Here is a 17,124-nt window from a genome sequence, read left to right on the forward strand (position 1 = left end):
TTTGAAACTGTGCCGCTCGTCTTGATATCAATGCTCGCTTTGTTTTTCACACCACTAGTTACGAAATCGAGCATCTACAAGAACGGTCATTGAAAGTGATTTGGCACTGAGATTTCAATAAAGTTCTTAGGTTGTCATATCTAATGTCCTCCACCTTGTCTCATCTGTGGTATTATAACGGCGCTATTCAAGATGGGAGAATGCTAAGGTCGACCCTTCACTTTAAGTGGAACAGTTACGGGGCCGGTCCACCTGTACACGGGTAGTAAGGAGTGAACAATTTCCTCGAAAAAAAAAAAAGAAAGTAATCGGTGATCGCATCTAATACGGATGGACATTCTATGCACTCTACAGAGACCAGTGATTGCTTGATCGGATACGATGTGTTCCATCATATCATCTGTTATCAGTTTCTTGGTTCCCATAGCTTCCATCAATGGTTAGGGGATGTTTGTGCTCAATTACACATAATCGCACTTCAAAATTATGCCCATCAAACAATGTCTTCGCCCTCCTCCGGTCCAGCGCCGAGCATTTCCTCGTCTTCCTCCTGGCGAGAGTTCTCGCCGCTTGTTGTAACGTCCTCGATGACCATGTGACCAGCGTCCATAGCTTTAACCTTGGCCTGTGTCATTTCAAAGACATACTGACCAAGATGTTCTAAACCTTCCATGGGCGTCCCCTCAACTGGAGCGTCCAGCGCTCGAGTAGTTGGGAACATCTCCCCGGGCGCTAGCATCAACTTATCGGGTCGTTGTAGGAGGCGGTCAAAGGCAGGTTGAAGTTCATAGCACGACTCAAAGACATCACGGCGGCCAAGGATGTAAAGACCCAAGCGCGCACGCGACAGGGCCACGGTGAGACGACGCACGTCACGAAGATAGCCCACAGTGCGAGTCCGAGTCAGGGAGAGAATGATGTCTTAAAGCATCGAGATTAGTGGAATGAACACTGTCCGCCGACAAAGGATACACTTACAATCGTTCTGCTCGCCTTGATACCTATCCACTGTCGTGACAATCTTGGGCATGCCGAACATTGGATTCTTCGCGCAGCGGTGGCCAAGAACATCTCGAACTAGAGCTGTTTGACCAGCATATGTGGCCAGAATCGAGATTTTTTCCGCAGGGTATCCCAGAAGACGCATATACTGGAACAGCGCAACAGCATACTCCGCTTCGCCCAGGTTTTGAATGAAGTGTGGCGTTGGCTCGCGTTCACCAGAACCCTGGTAATCGGGGACATTGATGAACTGGTAATCGAACTGGAATCCAGCATTCGCTTGCTTGAACTCCTCGGTAGTTTCCACGACTGAGAGATCGTCCAGTTTCTCATATCGCCACCTGAAGAGCTCAGCAATACTAGGTCGGGCGCGACCTTGTTTGTCCAGTGTGATCACGGGAACGCCGAGTCGCGCCAACCGAAGGAAGAGACTTTGGTCAAAGTGTGCATATTGACGGAAGGCAAGATTCTGAATGATGGGTGAATTTTGCAAATGATCTCCACATAGCACAACTCGCTTCAGTGGGAGTTCGCCATTCTTCATGTTTTGCATGGCAGTAGGAATGAAGCTCTCTATCTCTGTGATCTGCGCAGCTTCCTCCATTACCACATTATCGTAATGGAAGCCCAAGTCCGCAATTTCCTGGCGCCGCATTGCCGCATGCGTAGAAGTCATCGCAATTACACGAGCTTCTTTGATCAGCAAGTAATTGGCCTTGTCACGTGGTTGTCGCAGGATCTCGAATGGTCGAATGTCTTCGAGCTCGGAGAAAATCCGCTCAATGTGCCTTTGGCAGCCTGACGCGGTATCCAAAATAGATTCCCTGGGCGCACCGTCGGCGAACAATGGCTGGGGCGCGTCCGAGAAGTACGCATGGAATGGGAAAGATGTGATGATCTCCTCGTTCGTCACCTTGTCGGAATTAACATGTTCCCAGAATTTCGCCCAAGCTGGTTGAATATGGACAGTGTTAAAGTAACCTGCTGTTTCACAGGAATTTCCATGAGCACCTTCGGCGTTGATTGACGCTGCGAGTCGCATTACCTCTGAAAGATAATAGCTGCGGTTATCCAAGAAAGACTCAACACGACCATGCTTGCTGTAATTGGAATCAGTGTCTAACTCCTCTTCGCCATGGCCGAGACGAAGGAGATGCCGCTCATCGATGTCAAGTGCTGTGATCTTCTGGAATAGTTGATTGAGCGCTTGGTTACTGTGCGCGATAAGAAGGGTACGCTCCTTGGGGAAGTTGTGGTAGAGATTGTTGATTATTTGCGTTGCAACGTCCGTTTTTCCGGTACCGGGAGGCCCCACGATCACGGTGAGACCAGGCTGCACGCCAGATGCAATTGCCTCCACTTGCGCTGGGGTGAAACGGACTTGATTCATTTTGGGGGCATCCACTGGGTAAGGTCCCGGATTGGGGGGTTTGTAGGTGGACACACGGATGGTCGATGACTCGTCGCTTGTCTGCTTACTTTGATCTCGTCGACGTTTTTTCGGCGGCTCTGAAACACCGTTCTCAGATGCATTTTCAAGCCAGTTAAGGATGTAGGGTGGGCCAAAGCTGGATGTCTCGGACCCAGACGGCTCGATTGTCCTGCCGGGAAAGCTCTCCACGAGGTGATGCCAGTCGAGGAATGTGTCCAGGAAATCTACAGACTGCAGTCGATTGGCCAGTTGAGGGTGATGCGCACTTGCGGGGTCGCCATAACCGAGGAAGACGTCTTGCAACCAAGATGGAAGGGCAACATCTGAGACAATGAGATTCTGCATCGTTGCGAGGATTGACCTGAAGTTGTTCTCCCTGGCCTTTCTCCGTGCTACCACATTGAGCAAGGGGTAAATATCTGGCTTTCCATGTGCCTGACGATCTTTGTCAGCCTTGAATGCTGCAGCATCAAGATTCACGAGTAATTTTCGTATTCTCGGGCGAGAATGGTGCCCATTCATCTGAGCACCCGCCGGTTGACGCAAGGCGCGGCCTTGTTCATCGAGCACTTGCACTATCTCGGCGGTGCGTAAATGTGTCATGCAAAATCCATCAGAGACTGGAACAGATGCGTTCATGTGGGCGGGAGAAGGCGTTTGAACAGCGAGCAAGTAAATTACATCGTCAGTTCGTAGCGAGTCCCATTCCTTGCGAACATTTTCTGCTAGGCGGCCAACCTCAATCGCGATCTCCGCTCGCACAAACGCAGGGTTAGAGGATCCGACCTTGGCCGGAGCAACCTCAATGATGGCAGGTTTGGAAATAGGAATGGCCATGCGTGAGAACCCATCAAACTTGACTTGGCCGTCACGGCTTGCTTTTGGCTGCATTCGCTTGACCACCAATTCCATGTCTTTGCGTATCTGGAAGAAGGCTTCCGAGCGATACAGCAAAAATGATCGCCATAAAAAGTCTCCAATACTCAGATACTGAAGGTTCAGTTTTGGAATCGCAAGCGGTCTTGATCCGTCATAGGTCTCAGTCCTTAATAAAGCAGGATCGTACAAGGCTTCCTCTGTCGGGAGAACCTTGATTCGAGAAGCAGCCTCTTGAAAGGAGAGGCGACGTTCATAAGCAGATGACAGCACTTCCAGATAGAGCTGTCGGTTGGGTGTGACATTTGATGACTTGGGATATGTTGTACGAAAGCCAAGATGTGTGCACAACTGCTGTAGCTCTGACTCGTCGAGAGAAGACAATTGACCTTCAAGCTCAGATCGCTGTTCGATCGCACCCAAATTGGAAAGGGCAAGAATGGTCAGTTTCTCCTTGAAGTGCTTCATGGCTGTCCTTTGCAACCGGGCCAATTCCTGGCAGTGGAGGTCATAGACTGCCTGGGGAGAAAGCGCTTCCCCGGAGTAATCATCAATCGCGAAATACACAAAGTGATGCAACAAGCCGTAGAGATCCCGCAGCAGCGCATTTTCCGGGTTCCGATACAGATGCGACAAGCGAATGACCGAGAGCAGGTTCATGTCTTTTAAAAGTGTGTTGACATATCGTCGTGTGGGAAGTTGGCTCAATAAGTCCACCAGAAGTTCGATAAACCTCTCACTGTGGAGCAAATCGTCCAGCTGGTCTTTCTCCGCTCCGTTGAGCTTCTGCATAAAGATCAGAAGCATGGTGTACAGCCACGACCGCTCGAATCGCATCTTTGCCTTGGCGGCGTCATTTCCCGCTTCAAATCGCTTAGTCGACGCTCTCCAAGCTTTCTTCAATAGTGGTGATTTTGCAATTGTGTGTTCCCGAGCTTCGTCGCTGGCCAAGTTATGCCATATCGAGATTGAAACGAGGGGGGCGCATTCCTTGCGGACGAGGAGATTTTCAAGGGACTGGAAAGCGGCAATGATGAACGAGACAATGGAAATTCGAGAAGGAGTGGCCAGCGAAGGATCGATGCTCATTGACAGCACGCGATGGAATAATCCAGAGAAGTCGTCCGCGCGGTCAGAAAAAATATCTGCGTAAATTACGTTAGTGAGCCTCCAGACTTCTGCGAGAACTCTGTTCATGGCAAATCACTCACTCCATATCGGAAGATGTTCGCGGTGCTTGACACTGACAATCAAAGCGATCAAAAGGACATGGTGATTTGACGCATCTTCGGTGTACGTGGGCCAGAGGAATCTGTGCGCGGATTCAATTAGCTCTGCAGCATGGTCTTTGCAGCCTTACCAGACAATTTACCTACTTTTCTAGGACGTTCAAGTTTTCCAAGATTAACAGCGACCGAGTGGTGAAGCCTTCCGATTCCAATGGATCCCACAGTTGCTGCTTGATCACATCAGGTTTGATCTTGCGAACCTTCTTTGCATCGGACCAGTACTCTTGAGCTAGCTTCACCCAGGCATTGTCCTCGCGAAAGTCCACCACAGTAGGGCGGATATCTAGACTCTGCACCATCGCGTCTCTTGTCCCTAGCCGGGAGACGTGAGAAATTTGGGTGCGTGGTAGAGATCTGAGCGCGTCAGGGCGTTTTCATAAAGCTCCGACTGTCAGTTACTGAGATCATCTGCACTGAATACACCCAACGGCACTCGACCGGCCGGGCGGCTTGGCTCGTATCTTAGTCAGCACAGCGGCGCAGGCCATCCAGATGGGAGATCGTACTCACCACCTGCGACACCGCCTAATGTGGACTACTGACTTGGATGCTGGGGTAATCATCATCTAGGACACAATTTGCACGAAGTAGAAGTCAACAAACGTAGAACCATGTATTTAGCAAATACCACCTCAGTAGATTATTCTTAAGGTCATCAGATCCAAAAATACTTCGCCTGCTGCCTACTTGCTGCCTGCTGGCCACTAGTTAGTAGTTACCCGGGACCTACTGCAGATGTTTGTGTTTCTGCCTTCATCCACCGCATATGACTGAGCCATCCGTGAACTCAAATATTCGCAATCTTGGTGCGCGTCACTTGAGAGCTGGCAATAAAAGGTCTTGGCACTGTCTTCTCCGCCGAGCCTCAAAGCGCTTGTCCGAAACCCAGACTCTCTCTGCTTCTAGCTCATCTTGCATCTCGTCTTCAGCAGTCTCTTACAGCGCCATCGTCTCACACTCAGCCTTTGTGCTTCCTTCATAATGGCGACCTCGGATCTCCAAGTAGTGCGCGTCTACAAGGAGCTAATCGACCGCCTGTTGGAGCGCGCAGCTAAAGTCAAAGTCGACTCGCAAATCGAGCCGCCGCTCACTGAAGGACTTCTCGGAGACAATATCTGGCAACTTGGGACCGACGAAGATGAAGCAGTGAATCACCTTAATTTGCAGACGCGCCTCGCTGCTGTAGAAATTGCTTTCCGCGAAAAGTTCTACCGCATTCTCGTGAGTGACGTTTCTTTTACGCTGGGTATCTGTTTTTTATGTTGAATTTATTGAAGCATTGCTGATCGGTCATCTTGACTCCCAGGCTTCGACTTCGATCCATGACCCTCCATTCATTCAGATTTGGAACCTACTCGACATCGTCTCCATCTTCTCTGACAACGGTCAGTTGCCAGTCAACTCCGCCACTTATTTCGACAACAACCCTCTAATTCCTCTTTTCTAGAACAATGCGAGCCGGGTTTGATCTTCTGGTTGATTGAGGAGCTACTTGACAGCCAAACAATTGACGGTTGTCGTAAAGTCTTCGATTACCTTGAATCGCGCCGTGAAAGAAACATCAAGGTAAGTTATCCATTGTGATTCTGTGAAAAGGCGCGTGTTCCATTATCTAATATTCCCAGAAACACTTCAAGCAAAAGAGTCTGGTGATCCTGCGATCATGCAATGAGCTTCTACGTCGCCTATCCCGTGCAGAGGACACAGTATTCTGTGGCCGTGTCTTTATCTTCCTGTTCCAAAGCTTCCCACTCGGCGACAAAAGTTCGGTCAACCTGCGGGGCGAATTTCACACTGAGAATGTCACCACTTTCGACAATGTCTCGAACGCGACACCCAAGGCTGAGGAGGACACAGTCATGACTGATGGGGCTGACAACGCTTCCACTGCGGCTGACCAATCAGAGAACCCTTCACAGGTTCCCAAAGTGGTTGTGAGTGAGGACACGGCTGGCAAGATTGGTAATCTGAAGGAGACAGTCGATCTGGATGCCTTGTATCCAGTCTTCTGGAGCCTTCAGGCTTACTTCTCCTCACCCACCCAGCTCTTCGACTCCGAGCGGTTCGCTGCCTTCAAGACTGGTCTTGAGGCGACAGTTGCGGCCTTCAAAAATATGAAGGCTGAATTGGAGAGCAAGGCTGGGTCAAGGTCCTCAGAGGAGGCTCGTAAATCGCACAAGCGGAAGCGTGTTGCTGAGGATGCTGATGTCGGGATCAGTTTCAATCCGAAATATCTGACCAGCCGGGATCTATTTGACCTGGAAGTGAGCGACACCGCCTTCAGAAGACACGTTCTCGTTCAGGCACTCATCCTGATCGACTTTATGCTCTCGCTCACGCCCACGGCCAAATCTCGAATGAGTGACGCAACCAATAAGTCGGTCCTATATGGCTTTGATCTCAACGAAGAAGATGCCAAATGGGCCGCTGACATGAGAAAGAGCATCGAAGGGTATCTACGCCAGGGAGACGGTGGAAACTTTTACTTCCGAATGGTAGATACTGTGTTGTCTAGAGACAAAAATTGGGTTCGGTGGAAGGCTGAAGGCTGTCCACCCATTGAACGCCCACCTGTCTCAGTGGCGGACTACATGAATGCCCGCGAGCACGCGACCAAGGCCTACGCCAATAAGCGGATCCGACCATCTCCCATGGGGTCGCTCGACTTGAATTTCTTGTCCGACAGTCAGGCTTTGGCCAATATCGAGCGGCTGAAGGATTCCGACAGAGTCGCCACCCCATCTGCAGATTCCTTAATGATGGGTGTCATGGACGATGAGATGGACATTGACATGGCACAGACACCAGAGGACAAGGCAAATGCGGAAAAGGCCAAGTCGAGTAAAACCTGGCGTCTCCTGCGGTTGTCCGTCAAGACCAAACTTGACCGGTTCGACAAATTCAAAGATGGGGAGAATCTGAACGCCCTTTTCGAGACCCCAGAGGCCCCATCGGAGACTCCGCAGCCAGCTGAGGGCAGCCAACCACCCGAAGAAGGGAACGCCCCTGAGAAAACGCCTACTGCCGAGGCTCCCTCGGGTGGTGAACCTGGTGGTGACGGTGCCGGTGACACTGGCAACGAGATTGCGGAAGACACCAAGGAGAGTGCTCCCGTCATCAAGAGCGAGGAGGCCGCAGACGCTGGCCAGTCGAACGAACTTCCTTCAGATCCGACGCCCGTCAAAGAGACGCCTGTACCCACCGAAGACAGTGTGCCCGATACAGCGGGCTCAGCGGATGCCGGCACAGCTCCTGAGCAGGAGGCCCAGAGTAAGCCCGAAGCATCATCAGTCTGACGAGCAGGGGAGCCCGACTCTGTATTGGAGACCATCACTCCTTTCGTCGTGTCATGACAACACCAATTCTGGTTTTTATTCATTTTTGTTGTTTTTTTTTCCACTTTCAAGAATCGATGATACCCCTGATATATATTTTTTCTTTCACATCCGTGACCTCATGTTCATTCGGATCCTCCATGTATGCGTCATGGCCACCTGATATGTGTTCCATACTCTGATATGGGTTTTCTCCGTGTAGAGACCGGTGCCTCGTTTTCTACGCCAGTGTATCCATTGCTCCGAGACGGACGTTTATGTGGTCCTCGCTCGTACTACATGACGTGTTGAAGACGTAGCACCAAAATCTAAGTAAAGATAATCCAGCTACATGGTCCTTACCACCACAGTCCTCTGATTCGAAGCCTTGGGGCTTTCGCTGAGAGTTCGTCCGAGAACATCAAGCTCAAACACTACAGCTACGTCGCCAGAACCGGCCACAGCCACCGCGGCGGGTGTTTGATCGCGCGGTATAGTCCAACAGCAACAAAAAGGACAGTCAAAGACATGCACAAGATGAAACAATCATCCCAGGGAGCTTGGGTGGGTGGGGGTCAGGTAAGAATCATCCAGCGTAGAGAGGCACGAACCAGATGAAAACAGGGAATGACAGGGGTCGGCATGGGTCGTCTCGAACTCCTGTCCTTTGACAGCTATGGTGGAGACTTCATATGAAGTAAAAGGGGGATGTAGCCTCCTGATGATGGGCATGTTCTGCTTCGGCCAGCGTATTTCACTGCCGTTCAGTGTCTTCGTAGTAACCAGGCCCGGGCTTGATCCTGACAGACTGAAGAAGAACGCATAGCGTCCGATGTCCATGAGTGCAGAGCCCCTGCTGCCATCATGGCAACGGGAACCATATTCCCTCTAGACGGGTTTGAATTCTTCCATGGACGAAGCTGGAAGAAACGCACTGATCACAGGGTGGCAGGGCAGATAGAGTCTATTGAAACTAAGAACTCCCGGGAACCTTGGGATCCGAGGTGATTAAGGCCCACTCCACGGAGCTAGAAGCTTCCAAGGGGGAACCTCGTAGCAGATGCACGGGGGAGATCTTGACTTTGAAGACGAGTGAGAGCCGGAAAGAAAGGCGGAAGCGCGTATCATCCACATCTAGAGAAAGGTGTCAGTTTTGACCCAACGAGTCGCAGTAAAGGTAGAGCCGGGCTCTGTAGGGTAGCATTGACTGATTTATTGCGAGATCGAGGTCAGGTTACATAGCTATTAGGTAGTGACTAGTAGGTACTAGTAGGAGGTGTTCTGCGACTTGCGACTAAAGGTAGCGTACAACTGGAAGTTTGGTCACATCGAGATTATTGTAGGTAGCAAGGGGATTAACTTTGGTGGCTTTGGGCCAAGAGACTGTTGGCCTGTGAGTTTGCGGGTTCCTTTTTCCATCTTACTTGGGTGTAAAGGGACTGGGTCACGCCTACGGCCTTACCTGAATAAGTGATTATATGCCTAATTGGGCAGTCGTAGTACGAGATTAGGTTGAATGGATACAGCACATTAATGTAAGACCGAGTGGGTGACAGTCCGCACTGCATCAATCACCACGTTGCTCGAATCGGCGTCTTTTGAAAAGTAAGATTTTAGTAAGATAATATCGGACAAACCCACCCCCCGCCATGCGAGTGACAGACCTTGAATTGTATCCGTCGATCTTGTGCGATACTCATGATCGTTATCGGACACTGCTATGGAACTTTATGTTTAAGGCAGTTTATCTCTCAGATTTGCATGTAGTTTTGCAAGACATGCATATGAGTAGTACGGTGCATTGCCTATGCTCTGGCTCAATGTGGAGCAGATCTTCCGCAACCCGGTCTTGCATATCAAAGTCCTCCTCAGATGATAGAGAACATGTCCGGGGTCCACGAAAGCCTCGAATCATGAACATAAACCAGAGTCACAAAGGCAGGCATAGCTCCACCAATGAAAAATTAAATCCCATGGTCCGGTGGACTTGGAACGGCTGCGATCGTGCGGTCCTCATGTTTGACATTTCAATAGTTCAGGTCCTTAAATCAGCCACCGTCATCCTTGACATCTTGACCCAGTGCCACTTTACGTACATCGTGTACAATCTGAGCATCAATCAAAGCTAACGGCGCTCGCGTCCCCCGTTGAGGATGTTTGTGCGTCCCCTTGGAAGCACTGCCTGACTCCACCTTATCCCCCGAGAGATTTGCGCGATAACATCAATAGGCTAGGGGTCCTCTATGCACGGTCGACGGAAAACGTTTTATGCCTGTTTTGCCTTTCCTTGTGTGCTGGTGTGGCGTCAGGTTATGCACCACTCTTGGTACCTTTTGGCCCAGAATGGTGCGTGCTCCCGTTTGTGTCTGGTGTCGGTCCATGGCTCTCATGCAAGGTATCGGAGACTAAGCGCCGCATGCACCATCCTGGTGCCGAAGTTTAATCTCGCTTGGAGCAAGGAACGGCTCTGAAACCGGGGGACCATTACGGATACGAGTAGTACGTCTCAGGCCATGTGGTTTGGGACTTCCGTGAGTATTATAGAGATGAGATCAAGCGCAGATAGGATCATGTTCTGTTTACTCAAAGTCACATCGCTGGTCATCCATAAATGATGTGGCAAGGCTTGTCTTTTCATGATGTCCCCGTTCACAGTTTCCATACTCCGTAGCCTGGTACTATAACTTCCCCGCCATACAGCCTCGATCGTGTACTTCCCGGCTCAAGAGTACCGACGACTTTCAAGGACCGCACCAGACCTGTTGACCACATCTGTCATGGCGTGTCAAGTGACCATCCGGGTCCTTCTTCATATCTCCTGTGCCAAAGCTGCAGGTGAATAAGTGTGTCCTCGGGTCCTCAGGTTCTGAGGTCCTGAGAGTCAGGTGAACATCTCCACCTGTGTAGCGCGCAATAAGAGAAAGAGGGGACGTGCCCTATGGATAACGTCCCATTCGACCAACAATGCACGAATCTACATGTCGGTCTGTCCATGTCTTCCTTTCACCTCTCGTCTCTTGCCTGTTGCCTCTCTGATATCCTTGCCACTCAGAAGACGCGCGTACGGTTCACCATGGGGATTTGGGGTTTGGAAGCGCCTTTGCCAAGTGAAGAGGGGGTGATGTCGTGGGATCGAAAGGATCGCGGTTTGCGCGCGGCCGAGATTGAAGTGAACATCCGACGGGACGCGATGGAGACTGGCCCAACGGGGAATGGAGTCTGCAATACGACAAAATGGCTCTAAGACTAAGTATGATTACTTGACCTGCTCCAGTACATGCACATTTGTTATGGAAGAACGACAAGCCGTCATCCCTGGAGTTGGTAAACTGCTTGACTAATTGTGATCCGATGCATTCCCAACATTAAAAAACCACAGTTCTAAGCCCAATGTAGAAGGGCGATTCGCTCCAGAGACAACATGTCTACGCTAACAAACATCGCTGTATTAGGTTACTGGCTAGCACAGAAACAGAAACGACAGGCCATTGCTCATTGCGCTACTGTGGCACCAACGTAGCGGAATTCCCGTAAGTGATCGAATCTCGCGATCGGGTTTCCCGTTTTGAATGTTTCAGGGAAAAGGGAAACGATCATTCGTGAAGCACAGAATGATCTCCCTGTTACAACTACCCTATTCAACACGGAGAGAAGATTGAGGGTGAATGGCCAGCCGGGGGACGGTCACTAATGGCTAATCAGGGACTGCGAACGTCCAAGGTTTCATCAGTGTAGAGGCCTGTCTCGAAGGAGATCCTTGTGTCTTTGCCCCAGCCATTCCAGAACACTGTACTTTGACATGTAGCTTCAAGGTTTCGAAACGTTGCCGTTGAATCTTGTTTCCCTCTCAGAAGGCATGACGCTCGGGTTCACCCACATCGTCAAAGTCAAATCGAATAACCAACACTTCTGTATAAGTGTATACTGTGTCGTGTCTAGTTGTACTGTATGCTGCTCATATCGTATTTTGCTTAAAAAAAAAAGAAAGGTGCATAACAAGGGAACAAGAGTTGCTGCATGAACTGTCCATTAATCCCATGTCAAAGACCCTTCCAATTGATTCGTGGAAGGTCCTACACCAAATTCTCCATCCGACAATTGAACCCCCGTTCCTCCGAGTCGCCCTCGGAAGAAAGGCACCAAAAAGAGACTTGTCCCAACTCCCAACGGCACTCACGTCATGGCAACCCGACCCAAGGCTCAGAACCAGTCCGATCGGAGTCCCCCTCAGGGCCCGACAACGTACGGCCAAAGCAAGTAGCGATCGTCACAAACTTTCGGCCGTAGACCCGTGCTCTGCGCAATCTGATTCGGGACAACAGCTTACCAAATCCCGAGTTTTTTCCCCCTGCTTCAATGGAATCTCCCTTGGCGGGACCAGCCGAATACGTGGAAAGCGTGGCAAAAAAAAAAAAAAAAAAAAGGCAAACACTCAGTATTGTCGAGGACTCGACCGTCGACCGTTCGACGGTCGATCCACCCGACTCAGGGAGTGGAGTCGGGTTCAAGAGTGATTCTCAGACGGCAGTCGTGTTGGCCTGTGTTCCGCTATCTACTTTAGGAGGACTCGTTCTCGATATGGTCTAAAGACCGACATTGGGGACGATGGATCGTCTCCACTACCATTGGAATTGCCTGTGTGGGAGGAATGGAGGAGGTTTGAATTAGAATGTAGGTGCGAGATGGAGCATTGACTCCATCTGTCTATCTTGCGGCGTCAGAAGTGCAAACCTTCGGGTCAATCTCGTAGGTCGGTCAAGATGTACATTCAGATAAGAAACATGGCGATATATTGGAACCGATGCTGGGATTTCTCAACCAGAGGTGTACCTACCTGCGCAAAGTAATGGAATAGACCTCTAATACCCATTGGCAGGCACAAGTAGATGGAAGTGGAAAGAGTGGATGGCTGTATAAGGGCCCACTGAGAATGAATCAAGTATATACCGAAAACTTCACACTGAGAGCATAGATATGCATGAAGCAGGTGGCGCGAGCCCTCCAGCTATGGCTGGCCGAGTCTTCAAATTCCATCAGATAAGGTTGCTGTGACAAGTTTTCTTGTCTCTTTTGATGTCTGGTGAACCTGATATTCAACCTCTCTCGGGCACTTGATCATTGTCTACAAGAGAACACTCACCACGTTCTCTCCCGTTCGAAGCCCGACGTGAGGTGCCATGCATTAGAAGGGTGGAACTATCAAGTGATTCAAGTCTAGCTTTATCCAGTCCCTTTAGGTCTGTGGCTTAGTTCCCCGCCTTTGATCCCACGCACTGCACACGCACCGTGCACCGCCACGGCTTGACTCGGTTGATTCGGTTGTGCACGGCGGTGACTCCGCTGGCGTGAGTCTAGCCACTTCCAATCGGCCCCCGTGGAACCGAATTCCATTCCAGACAGCGCGATACGTAATCTGGCAGACGGTCAACCGCGGTCCCTCAGTGTTAGAAAGGGAGGGTTTGGTCGCGTTCGTGCCATACTTTGAGCACGCCAATCGATTGCTGAAGTACGGGTAATGTCATTGGGATGATTGATTTACAAAAAGAATATTAATTATGTAGCAGAGTACCTTAGTATTGCTACAGATTTCGTCAATTGTACAACTACATGTCAACGTATGCTTTGGCTTCGAGATGGATACACTCGCCAGTTACTGAACATGCATGACGGCAATCGCAAATACCATAAGAATCCCGACCAAGACTTCAACCTCGGCTTGAATAAAGAACCTCGATCACAAGCAGCCCAAGAAGGATGCCTTGAAATAAGAAGGACCTCTTGACAGCAAGCCTGCGACGTGAAATGTTTCATGCCTCGCGTTGTGGAGATTTCCAGGAGCTTCCGGCTTTCCTTTCCACAGGTGGAGCATCACTCGCATGGACAGAAAGATGTTCCATGACCGTCTGCCAGACGGGAGCTGTTGGTGTCATTACATAACACAGCACGGGATGTTGTACAAATCTCACGAGCCACGGTTCAAGCCAGGTGAGCGAGGCAAGTATCAAGATCGTAAATCCGGTTCCTGACCTCGTGCGTGGTGAGAGTGATGGATTCTTTGGCGCATAACAAAGAGTTCTCGTCTCACTGCTCTCATTGGCCGAGGAGCTTGAACTGGGTACCGCGATCGCTCTGGTCGTGCACGGACGTTGGATTGCCGAGCTCAACCAGAGCTACGATTTCATGAAAGATGAGGCTGGTAGGACATGATGATGAGTCTGATGAGGTGACGACGAGACTGGTGTCTGGTTTGATGTCTAGAGATAGTATTGAAGGGTCTGTATTGAGTGCCTGGTCTGGATTTCTAGTAGACATTCGGCATACTCCTCGATGAATCTAGAAAAAGCAAAGCTCGCTCTTCACACGTGCTGGCAGATCGAGCGACCCGGACAGTCTCCATGCAAGATCCTCTCATCTAGATCGGTCGGATATTTGCCACATAGCTGCATGCTGATACCTGAACAACCACCGATCTAGGATACGAGCACACACAATACTGAAACCAGACTTCAACTCACTTCATCTTCCACAAGTCACTTATCGCTTGCCGACATGACCGTCTTCTACATAGTATTCCAAAGTGCGTACTGCATCCTCCTACTCTCCAGACCGTTATCAGCGGGTATTTTCTTTTCCTTTTTTCGAGCGTGCCGCCGTTCGTGATTTTTCTTTGCCTGATTCCCTCGACCAGCATAGTACTGTGATACTGTCTCTATGGGTACAGTATCTTTATGGAGCTCATGTCGAAATCACGTCAGCTTGATTTCTACTATGAATGTAGCCCCAAGGAAGTTGACTCTCATTATCCATATCCATGTACACCTACACAAGCTAGCTCATGTACTAACAGTCACAAACTACTTTCGGAAATTTACTCTCCATCCCCCACCCTAGCACCATGTTTGTTGCCACTTGCAGTCTTTATGCTTTCGTGGCTGATCGCTGGTGGCTGGTGCACGGAGGTTATGGCTCGTCGACAGCTCAGACGGCCAGCAACGTCTCATCTTTCTTTTCCCCATTGGCCTTGACATGGTGATTTGACTTTCGCTAACAGTGCGTCTTGCATTGGATGACGGGTTCCGCCATGTTTAGCTCCACGCTCGGAGATTTTTCCAACGAGCCTTTCCGTTTGCTTGAACTTTCCTGCTTGTCTGAGGACTCTCCTTCTACCTGGTTTCAAATGCACTTCCTGAGATGCTCTCCCGGCTAACTACCTCATAAACACGAGGTGATCTGTTCCATCAAGTCATTGTACAAAGAAGTATGTTTTGTTCGGGATACTCTTAGCGGGTCCCTGAAACATGGTCCTTTACTGGCTTCCGTTCTCATTTCCTTCAGTCTTCTTCATCTTCTCCACCTCTCTATACAACAGGCCAGGTTTTCTACCCCCTCCAAAGTGATTTCATTGAGGAGCGTACTATGGAGTGTCCGGCTCCCAGACCAAGACCCACCTTGGTGGAGACTCCCATGCCTTCAGTCGATATTCCATGATCATACAGAACTCAAGGCCTCAAGGCCACAAGACTCATGGAAATCAGGGACCCGCGTTCCCATGGCCCACGCCCGTTGCGCTCCCCCGGCTGCGTTAGTTTGGCCCAAGCAGTGAATAGTGAATACTAGCCGGGTAAATTGTGCTTCTGAGATGCTCACAGCCCAAGAGCCGCCCGCTTCTAGGCTCCAGTTTTGTACTTCACACGAAAAAGTGGCTCCCGATGCACTACTAGTCTCCCTGGTGATTTTAAGTTTCCTGCTGAAAATGAAGGGTTACTTCAACAAGCGCCGCATGTGCTGCCCCGTATTGTGTCTTCAGTCTTGCCGTGGTCATCAACTACCCCGAATTGTTTTAGAATTCCTTTTTTTTTTTTTTTTTTGGTTTTGTTTTTCTTCAATTACTTTGCCTTGCTCGTGCGGTCTTCACAGTGTCCTTGCGGCGCTGTAGCTTCTGAGTTCCGTGGTTCTGACCTCGGTCCCCGAGTAGGATCATGGTCTGACTCCGTTTTTGTCATGATTGACTCTTCTTCTTTTGCTGTTGGGCCCTGCCTCTAGCTCCTTCATCGCCTGCAGCAACTCTGTGGACGATTATACCAAAGAGGATCTCCCGTCCGCTCTGTGGTCCTGTGACTCTATTTCCGTTGCATTTCCCCCTCGCCCGTCAACGCTATTTTCTTGATCTAAAATCGATAGTACCTTGGAATTCTTCTGGTCAGTGCATTATGACTTGGCCCAAGGCAACGCTTATGCAACGAGACACAATTTCCTGTATTGATTTTGTTCTGTCGGAGATGACCACTTCTCCATGTCCCCAATAGAGCCCTTTCTCGCTTGACTGCTGCTCGCTTGCGGCGGTCTGAATCCCGTATGCTTGAAGTTGAACTCCTCATGCAAAATCAGGGTCTCATCCATCTGATACTCATGGCTCGCGTCATGCAGATCATCACCACCCGGTTTGATTTTTCTACACTCGCAAGCTTGTCCATGTAATCAAACGGTTCGCCCCATAGTTCGCTTTTCACCCTTCATTTCCTCTGCACCGGTCGTGCTAGGCACTGCAATGTTCGTGCAAACGACGTGTTCTCTGCAGATGAACCATAGACTCTGAAAACACATGTGTTTGACTAGCTGAGGAGAACTCTAGCCCTAGCATAGGCTAGTTGAGTTTCTTCTGACTTCTGTACCTCTATCAGATGCATTGTGATGGTCCGTTCCCTAGCCCTGTCGGGTACGGTCCAAGCTACCGCTGGAGCTGTTTAGCTTTTCAACGTTCCAGGTTGGTCCATCCGTCTTCAACGGCTGATTTCCTCGGCCGTGAGGAGGAGATCGACAGTAGTTAAAAGATCCTTCCACGTATCTGCTGTTTCAGAGCACAGTATGAAAGGACGATGTGGATTCCACGGACGTGAGGAAGCACCAACGGTTGATTGACCTGCCGATCATATTAGCTATGAAAGATAGACCATCGAGAGAATTGGTCCGGTTCGAGCCCCAATGGGCAAAGTCAGCTCGATGGAGTGGGATTCCCGGAGATGCGGTGGAAGGCAGGGTCCTACCTGATAGTTACATGAACTACATGACTCACTGACTATGGCCAAGGGCGGATGTTCCAGCCACGAGACTACTGATTCCAGACGGGGAACCGATACCTGACTCGACAAAAGTAATCTACAGATACGATCCATTTTCAACGTTCCATTCGGACTGGAATGATCCTCGACAG

At 50.0% G+C, this 17,124-nt stretch overlaps 2 protein-coding genes across 2 annotated transcripts; one reads left to right on the forward strand and one right to left on the reverse strand.

The window, feature by feature from the left end:
* Window positions 1-493: 493 nt before the first annotated feature.
* On the reverse strand, window positions 494-4,898 carry N7539_006816 (RNA helicase aquarius; the record flags this gene model as incomplete). Its single annotated transcript, XM_056936417.1, has 4 exons — window positions 494-921; window positions 979-4,455; window positions 4,522-4,622; window positions 4,687-4,898. The coding sequence occupies 4 exons, from the start codon at window positions 4,896-4,898 to the stop codon at window positions 494-496; spliced, it is 4,218 nt and encodes a 1,405-aa protein (XP_056788352.1).
* A 682-nt stretch (window positions 4,899-5,580) lies between these two features.
* Window positions 5,581-7,895, forward strand: N7539_006817 (THO complex subunit THO1/HPR1; the record flags this gene model as incomplete). Its single annotated transcript, XM_056936418.1, has 4 exons — window positions 5,581-5,820; window positions 5,906-5,984; window positions 6,047-6,165; window positions 6,225-7,895. The coding sequence occupies 4 exons, from the start codon at window positions 5,581-5,583 to the stop codon at window positions 7,893-7,895; spliced, it is 2,109 nt and encodes a 702-aa protein (XP_056788353.1).
* Between the last annotated feature and the right edge of the window lie 9,229 nt (window positions 7,896-17,124).

The sequence above is a fragment of the Penicillium diatomitis genome (genome assembly GCF_028827545.1).
Source record: "Penicillium diatomitis strain IBT 30728 chromosome Unknown utg000009l_segment0_segment0, whole genome shotgun sequence".
In the NCBI taxonomy this organism is placed as follows: domain Eukaryota; kingdom Fungi; phylum Ascomycota; class Eurotiomycetes; order Eurotiales; family Aspergillaceae; genus Penicillium; species Penicillium diatomitis.